This window comes from Triticum dicoccoides, chromosome 3B, assembly GCF_002162155.2.
Source record: "Triticum dicoccoides isolate Atlit2015 ecotype Zavitan chromosome 3B, WEW_v2.0, whole genome shotgun sequence".
NCBI classification, from domain to species: Eukaryota; Viridiplantae; Streptophyta; class Magnoliopsida; order Poales; family Poaceae; genus Triticum; species Triticum dicoccoides.
Genome location: NC_041385.1, coordinates 666,356,670 through 666,366,140, shown reverse-complemented (window position 1 = coordinate 666,366,140; position 9,471 = coordinate 666,356,670). Strand labels below are relative to the sequence as shown.

General features: G+C 52.1%; 1 protein-coding gene across 1 annotated transcript; it reads left to right on the top strand.

Moving 5' to 3' along the window:
- Positions 1–7,870: 7,870 nt before the first annotated feature.
- On the top strand, positions 7,871–9,255 carry LOC119281782. Its single transcript, XM_037562218.1, has one exon. It carries the CDS (start codon positions 8,014–8,016, stop codon positions 9,007–9,009), a length of 996 nt encoding a protein of 331 aa, XP_037418115.1. The 5' UTR covers positions 7,871–8,013; the 3' UTR covers positions 9,010–9,255.
- The last annotated feature ends 216 nt before the right edge of the window (positions 9,256–9,471 follow it).

Sequence of the window (9,471 nt, the reverse complement as noted above, 5' to 3'; positions counted from 1 at the left end):
AAATTAGGTCGTGTTTATATGAAACACGGACTTGTTTGAACAAATTTCGTCCGGATGGTTTGAGTTGTTGTGAAAATGTATGCCGGTAGCGTTTGCTGACCGCATCCCACATCTATGTCTGTGGACTGGTCCTCCCTGTCCATGGATGGATACGTAATGTTTTTTGCAGGTTGCCGGTTACACAAACGCTTGCAACTCCACTACATTATCATCGACTCATTAATTCATTATTAACTAGTGCTTGTGCTATACACCCTGCCAAGCCACATGTCAAGAAAACCATAATGATTTCCACAACCGGTATTGAAATCCTTTGAATGTTCCCTGGCCACAAAAAAAGAATAAGTTGGTAGGTTGCATTTTATTTAAGTTGACTTGTGTATGCGTTAATATAATAGTTTTTTTTAGAAAAGAGGATGACCCCCGGCCTCTGCATCTGGGAGATGCATACAGCCACTTTATTGATTATTCTCAAGGACCTTACAAAGTATTACAACAATATGCCTGAATCCGCCATCTTGGCAACATATGCCACTACTCCTATCCAAGTGATGAAGGCTTGCTAGCTGGTCCACTACCCAGACCACTCATCTAGGCCTAACATCAAAATGATAAAGGGGGGCTAGCTGGGCCACTACCCAGACCACTCACCTAACCCTAACATCAAAAGCCAGAAGCCCCAACCGAGCCACATACCGGGTCTGGGGTACAAATCGGTTCGATGCACTCGTGTGTCGTTGCCGCCATCTTCCACAGGTCCGTCTTCAGAGCAAATATTGAGAGCTTCTACCTTGTCTGGCCACTCAGCCATCGACGTCACCATGACACCAGACAGCTTCGTCCTCCTGCGCGAGTCCATTGCCACACATCAAACATCGAATCTCCACTGCGCCACGCCGCCAAGATACGCCGCCATCAAGGAGTAGGATGAAGCACCGCTCCGCCGAGTCCGGCAGGGCTGCTGAAGACCAAGCTGTTGGGGAACGTAGCAGAAATTCAAAATTTTCTATGCAACACCAAGATCAATCTATGGAGAGACTAGCAACGAGAGAGAGAGGGACTGCATCTTCATACCCTTGAAAATTGCAAGCGGAAGCGTTCAAGAGAACGGGGTTGATGGAGTCGTACTCGTCGTGATCCTAATCACCGATGATCCTAGCGCCGAACGGACGGCACCTCCGCATTCAACACACGTATGGTTGGGAAGACGTCTCCTCCTTCTTGATCCAGCAAGGGTAAGGAGAGGTTGATGGAGATCCAGCAGCACGACGACGTGGTGGTGGAAGCAGCGGTGATCTCGGCAGGGCTTCGCCAAGCTCTGCGAGAGGGAGAGGTGTCACAGGAGGGAGAGGAAGGAGCCAGGTGCTAGGCTGCGGCTGCCCTCCCTCCCCCCACTATATATAGGGACCCTAGGGGGTGCGCCAGCCCTAGGAGATCCCATCTCCAAAGGGGACGGCGGCCAAGGGGGGAAACTTGCCCCCCAAGCCAAGTGGGGCGCCCCCACCCCTAGGGTTTCCAACCCTAGGCGCAGGGGGAGGCCCAAGGGGGGCGCACCAGCCCACCAGGGGCTGGTTCCCTTCCCACTTCAGCCCATGTGGCCCTCCGGGATAGGTGGCCCTACCCGGTGGACCCCCGGGACCCTTCCGGTGGTCCCGGTACAATACCGGTGACCCCGAAACTTTCCCGATGGCCGAAACTGGACTTCCTATATACAAATCTTTACCTCCGGACCATTCCGGGACACCTCGTGACGTCCGGGATCTCATCCGGGACTCCGATCAACTTTCGGGTTGCCGCATACTAATATCTCTACATCCTTAGCGTCATCGAACCTTAAGTGTGTAGACCCTACGGGTTCGGGAGACATGCAGACATGACCGAGACGACTCTCCGGTCAATAACCAACAGCGGGATCTGGATACCCATGTTCGCTCCCACATGTTCCACGATGATCTCATCGGATGAACCACGATGTCGAGGATTCAATCAATCCCGTATACAATTCCCTTTGTCTACCGGTATAGTACTTGCCCGAGATTCGATCGTCGGTATGCCGATACCTTGTTCAATCTCGTTACCGGCAAGTCTCTTTACTCGTTCCGTAACACATCATCCCGTGATCAACTCCTTGATCACATTGTGCACATTATGATGATGTCCTACCGAGTGGGCCCAAAAATACCTCTCCGTCACACGGAGTGACAAATCCCAGTCTCGATTCGTGCCAACCCAACAGACACTTTCGGAGATACCCGTAGTGCACCTTTATAGCCACCCAGTTACGTTGTGACGTTTGGCACACCCAAAGCATTCCTACGGTGTCCGGGAGTTGCACAATCTCATGGTCTAAGGAAAAGATACTTGAAATTTAGAAAAACTTTAGCATACGAACTACACGATCTTGTGCTAGGCTTAGGATTGGGTCTTGTCCATCACATCATTCTCCTAATGATGTGATCCCATTATCAACGACATCCAATGTCCATGGTTAGGAAACCGTAACCATCTATTGATCAACGAGCTAGTCAACTAGAGGCTTACTAGGGACATGGTGTTGTCTATGTATCCACACATGTATCTGAGTTTCCTATCAATACAATTCTAGCATGGATAATGAATAATTATCATAAACAAGGAAATATAATAATAACCATTTTATTATTGCCTCTAGGGCATATTTCCAACACAAGCAACATGGAAGAAGGACTCCGAGGCTGAGCACATAGGCGGCAGAGCGCCAACGCACCGCCACCAGACGAACTCCGACCACGCCACCAACCGCCGCCAAGCAACCAAAGCATCACATCCACCCCAAGCTCACTACGAACGACACCCCCAAGAGGGTGACGATGCCCGGAGCGCCGCTGTCGCTCGATCCGGCAAGGATTTGGGCTTTCGCCTGGCATACGAGCTGGGTGGAAGGAAGAGGGGAAGGAGGCGACCTGGACGGTGCCTACAAGAAGGGTACGGCGCCCTCGGGCGTCGCCGCTGTCGTAGCCAGCACTGCTGGCCTCGGATTTCTCCGGATCCACCTCCCACCGCCAACCGCCAAACAAGTACAACTCTGGCGACAAAGGCCGCCCGAAGCAGGACCATCGGAGGCAGCCCTGGTTGAAGTAGACAGAGGCCTTCAGATCTGGATCGGGCGCCGCCGAGACGCCCGCACCACATCTGCCACCCGCCGCCGCCTCGCCGCCCCCGCGGCCGAGGAAGAACGGCCAGCACCAACGAGCACCGGTCACCGCAGACCCGGCGTCGATCCACCAGCCGATGCCACCGCCATGGATCCAAAGCCCCCCGAGGAAGAACAGGGCGGCCAGATCCTCGCCGCCACCTTCACCGGCGGCCGAGCTGCGAGCCGGCGGCCACCTCCGGTGGCGACGAGGGAGAGGAGAGGTGGGGGAGAGGGCCGGCGGCGAGCTAGGGTTACGCCCCCCGAGTCACCCTTGTGGGAGCGACGCGGGGGCCTGTTTCGTCGATGTTAAATTCAGGAAAGAATTCACACAGATTAATGTCACAGATGCGTTAACATAATAGTACCAGCTTGTATTTGCATCCTGATTAGTCAGGCAACTCAGGGCGGTTTTTTGTGACATGATTCTAGGCATTCTCTCATAGCTCTAACCTGCTCCTCAAGTTGTCAAGATCGGGTCTGAGTTCCTCCATTTGCTATGATCGAGCTCTAATAGTCTAGTTGAGCAAAGGCCCTGAATGATCCGGTTCAATTGCTTGCGGTGTATATAATGCACACAACTCTAGTTTCTGGTTGGCGGTATAGGAGATTATGACCTCCCCTTCTATGCCTTGTGGTAATGATTTCTCTAGAATTACGACCTTTACCCCCTCCCTTCTCTATAGGAATGAACTTCTCCTCGCCGACCACTCGCACTATACTTAGGTTAGGTGCAATATGTGACTTAGGTTGGGTTAAGAAAATTTCTTGCTTCCAATTTTGTTTGCCCAAAAGACAACTTTTCTCTCTCTTGATTTTGTCGATTCATTACACTGATTCAATAAATGATTATCAAGTTGTTCACTCTCATCCCGGGATGCTAGTGGCTTTTGTTTTAGGAGTAGACGGTGGTGTTTTGCTGACCCTCGAATCGGCCGAGGACTCTACTACCTGGAACTCAATACGATTGAACAAATCAAAATTGCTTTGCTAAAGATACATGTTCTGCTATTCGGCCTTCATAGCATTTATTTTTATTAAAAAAGTTTTGAAAGTAGTTCTTTGGAACAAGGCAAAAGATTTGCCATTTCATTGATTAAGGAAGAAATTTTAGAACAAAGCTGCGTTGCAGCGAGAATAGAAAAATGACTACTCTCGCGGCAGTACAATACCCAAAATGCTTGGCACCTGCCAAAGCCCAGAGAGACACCTCCTCTTTAATAATGGTAATGAGAACCATTGAAGGGACGGTCGTGTTACGGAAGACTCTAGCACTACGTTCCAACCAAATCTTCCATGAGATGAGCATCATCAAAGAGGCCAACGCCTTGGGAGGTCCATACCGGATGTGAATGTTGCCGGTCCACCAATCTCTCACTGAGACCCTCGTCGTCCAAATGGCCGTGTTGATATGTTGCATGCCAGGCCACAGAAGAATGTCGTTCCACACACGAAGTTTGAATTGGCAATGGATAAGATTTTTGTGGCGAACATGATCAGGTGTTCTACTCACGTGTGAAGTTTCATGAGAAAATGACATCGGTGTTCTTCTGGCAAAAACAAAAACAAAATTGCAACTTCGAAAAACTTGAATAGTAACTTCTATATATAACCGATTCTGTTTTTCTTCACATAGAAGACCACAAAAAATTGATTTCTTTGCAAAATATTACACGTGAGTATAACACTAGAGCATATTAGTTATCAAAAAGTATCAGAATTGTGTGACCCTTTATATACTTTTTCTTAATTAGGGTGTTATGTGATGGCAAGTATTTTTTTCATGCACGGTTGTATGTGGTGGTGAGTCTTTTTCCATGTATGGTTGCATATTAAGGTGGGCTTTATCCTATTCATAATTGTATGATGATATGGCATGCTTGCATGTTTATGTAAATACATAAGATTACCTAAAAAAAGGTAAATACGTAAGCTAGTGGGGGAGTTATACTACTCTCTCCATTTCTAAATACAAGGCTTTTTAGATATTTCAATATGGACTACACACTGAGCAAAATGAGTGAACATACGCTCTAAAGTATGTCATTCACATCGGTATGTAGTATATACTGAAATCACTAGAAAGACTTGTATTTAGGAACGGAGTAGACATTAGCCTCTTCTTTTCCGCACGTGAACTCCTTGAGAAACAAGTTATTTTTCTGAGATTTTTTTTGTGAATATATTTTTCTGAGATATATAAAACGGAGCAGCAAACTGGATGTAAATACTGTCAAGTCTCTGGAGGCCCACGATACCTGAGCCGGTTGGGTCGTACTCGTACCGCTCATCCTCGTCAGGCCCACTGTGCCGTGCCACAATCCCCAAAATACTGATACGGATACAATCATTACAAGGCGAGCCCGTCAGGTCCGTTCAGTTGGCTGATGAGTGGCGTCGACAGTACACACGCAGCACAGCGCCCTAACCCTAACCCTAACAGTACGCGCCCCCCAATCATAGCACGGCCTGGGGAGCCCGTGCAAGCAATCCCATGGCCATTTCTGTCGATCGATGATCCATGGACGTGCCGGACGGATTCACCGCATTCAAATCGCGTGCTTGTGGGGTTACGATTGGACAGCGCAGCAGGACGACCTAGTAACAACACCCAAACCTCGCCAGTAAGATCCCTAACATATCCCTCCTGTCACTGTCGTGTCAGTGCTCTTCATCTGCCACTGTGGCAGGAGAAGGAGCACGCAAGTCAAATCTGCGGTTGATGGCTCGTTAAGTTTTTCCTTCCAACTTGATGGTTCGGTTAAGCTTAATTGCATGTGGTTAAGGCCAGCGAGACACGACGGATCGTGCGTGCGTGCCCCTGGCTGGTGGGTAGCCCAGTACCGCGGTACGTACGTACCTCGCCGGGCCACATGAACGACATAGCGATGATCGATGATGGAGGGACCGTACGTACGTGCGGACGCACATCAAGGTGGCGCAGTGCTCCGGGGTTGGAACATGTACGCGCCGTCGCCATCGATGGCACTCGAGAGCAGTACTAGCTAGGAGCTGGACGAAGCAGTGGCATGTCAGTCAGAGAGCTGAGACTCGAGAGCCGTACCGTACGTGCGTCTGGGCCTTGCGTCTCGGCAGGCCGATGGCCGGCCCCACCGTACCGGGGGGTACGTGCGCGGGAAAGACGGGACGCGATCGGGTCGGGTGCACCGAACCGCGCGCGTAGCAGGGCCGTAGGCGGGACAAGGCGCCGTGCCCGTCTGGGCCGGCTATTGATTGCCGGGCTCGAACCGGGCCGGCACACGGCTGGTCATGTCGATCGTCGCTGTGCAGTACAACTATTGCGTGCTTGTATGCGTACGTACTGCTACATATACCCCTAAAAAAAACGTACTGCTACATAACATGAGTACGCACATCGATCGCCTGGCTCCCAGTCCAGTCCCCAGCTGCTGTGGTCACGGTATCAGGCTCCTATTGGAGATCGGCTGGCCCCGCCACGCGCGCTGCGCTGCGCTGCGCTGTCTCGCATGCCATGATTGTACGTCGTTGCAGTCCGTCGACAGGCAGATCTGGACGGACTGGTGCACTGTCCTGCTAATACCGGCAGCCGCCCCTGCCTCCAGGATATCTACCCATCACACTCCACGTACGTTTACTGCTCGATACTCACTCCGATCCGTTCCTAAATATAAGTCTTTATAGAGATTTTACTATGAATCATAGTGAAATCTCTTCAAAGATTTATAGTTTTTAGGAACACAGAAAGTATATACTGAAAAATCAAACATGCATTTCTTCACTCGCCATAGGAGCCAGGCCGGCTGCTTGGTTAGTCGAATTCGTTCTGGTCCCTTCCAATATCTACGTTGAAGCTAGACGAAGACTACCGGCCGGATGATCGGTCGAGGCACACGTCCCTAGCATACTAGCTAGCCATAGCCAGCCCACCGGATCGCACATCATCGTCTCCCGCTGGCGCCGGCGCGTGCATGTTGCGTCCCGAGAGCTTAACCGTGTGAGCAAATCCCGCCCTCCCCACAGCGTACCCGTCGAAGGGCGGCCATGCATCAGACGCATCGAGCGGAGCGACAGCCAATAACAAAGTCGTATGGGCGATCCCGAGGGATTTGCGTCCCTCGCACCCCACCGCTCTCCGGGGGGACCCAGAGTTTCACGTGGCCGGCCAGTGGTGCGCCGCCACGTACCCCAGCGAGGTTGCCGCCGGCACGGCCTACCCCGGCGGCCTACGGAGCGGCCGCTCCCACCATGCCCGTGCGCGCGCTGGCAGGCCCCGTCGATCAGTCTGATACGGCTACCCCACACCGACCACGCCGTAGTAACCACTAGTAATCACTAGACTAAAACAAGAAATTCACGGTGAGGAGTACAACAATTTTACATGAAACAGTGAAAGCCTGCAGCGTCCTTGGATCAGTTGAACAGTGGTTGATGCGTCCATCATTGTGCTAACAAGACTAGTACTGTAGCCACTAAAGGGCACCTGCTGCTGCACCACTGCACTGCCACAGTTTGTTGGGGTGATTAACTAGGAGCTGCCTAATTCCTTTAACCCTAAATCAAAGCTCGGAGAATTTCCACTATACTACACTGCATCTCGGCCCAAATCTAAGCAACGCAAACTCACATGCACATGCAGGCCGCGTAATTAGCTCCCACCCCGCCGATCCATATAAGAACCCCGCCACTCCCTCCACTGCCCTCTCGCCGGCCCCCTCCCCCCACCTCCATCGATCAAGTCACCATCTATTCTCCGGTCACCGCGTTCTCCGATCAGGTCAATCCCTCTCACATCGCCCACATAGCTCCCTGGCCGGCCGGCCGTAGTCTGATCGCTTCAGAAGAAGGATCTGTGAACGAGGATGTTGTCGTCGCACCCGCACGAGGCGGCCATGCTGCCGTACGTGCCGCGGGCGCCGTCGCTGCTGGTGGACCGGCGGTACAGCACCGGCGCCGAGGTGGCGCCCAACTGCCCGCGCTGCGACTCGCCCAACACCAAGTTCTGCTACTACAACAACTACAGCCTCAGCCAGCCGCGCTACTTCTGCAAGGGCTGCCGCCGGTACTGGACCAAGGGCGGCTCTCTCCGGAACGTGCCCGTCGGTGGCGGATGCCGCAAGAACCGCCGGGGGAAGTCGTCCGTGCGGTCGACGTCCGACTCTTTCTCCGGCGTCCGCGACGCGGCGTTCGGGCATGGAGGGTTCCCCGGCCCGCTCCGGCCGGACATGGTCCTGGAAGGCATGGTCGGCAACCCGGCGAACCCTGGCCAGGCGATGCACGACGTGCCCACCGCGCCCGACGGCTCGTCCATCGACCTCGCAATGCTCTACTCCAAGTTTCTGAACAACCAGCAACCGGCTGGCGACGGTAGCCTTGTCGGATCCGTCACGCCGGAGTCGGCCGGTGGGCACGTCGACGAGACGTTCGACACGTTCAGCGCCTCCAGCGACACGAGCCCCGGTGGCGTTCTGGCGCCCGCGCAGTTCGACGCGAGCCCGGATGGGTTCCTCGAATGGTCCCGACCGGTGAGCAGCGCCGACCTAAATTGTACGGCCAGCCCAGCTACCGCAACCACCATGCTGTGCACCGACGAGAGCGTGCAAGCTGCGCTCGGCGAGCTCAACTTCGCCATGGACCAGAGCTGTTTCGACTCGTTGGGGTTGCCCACGGATGGTGCCGCCGCTAACCTCTCGTCGTGGTGCTCGATCGTGCCGAGCTTGTCGACATGGGAGGAGCCCAAGTACGACTCCCTTGATTCGTTCCCTGACGACACCCTCAGCCTCCATGACGGAATCCTTGCCGCCGATCATGACTGGAGCGCCGATTGCCAAGGATTGGAAGCTCTCTACATGCCGTAATTAAATATACAGTTGCAATTCTCTTTTTTTTTTGGCCAATTTGTTGTTATTTTTTGTCAGTTTGTCCCTTTTTTCTTTCTTTCAATTTGGTTTGGAGGAATTATATATAGATAGATATAATGTATGTTCTGAGGGAGGAGGGGTGAGGCGGTAATTAAGTACTCATATGTGAAGAAATTAAGGGTCGGTATACTTGTGAGATAGATGTAATCAGGCAACACAATAAAGTTTGAAAATATTTGATTATATCGATCGTGTAAAATTGACATATTCTCATCAGTATTTTGTGCAAGCTCCCCTATAGAACATTGTATTGAAGCTGCCTATCCAAATCTAGGAGTAGCACACTGATACTCCGGTGAGACATTGCTTGCAAGATTTGATTCTACTGCTGTAACCCCATCTTACCGCAAATTATTCTATATAGAAGCAATGACCATGCAAGCTCTCGAACTAATTAGA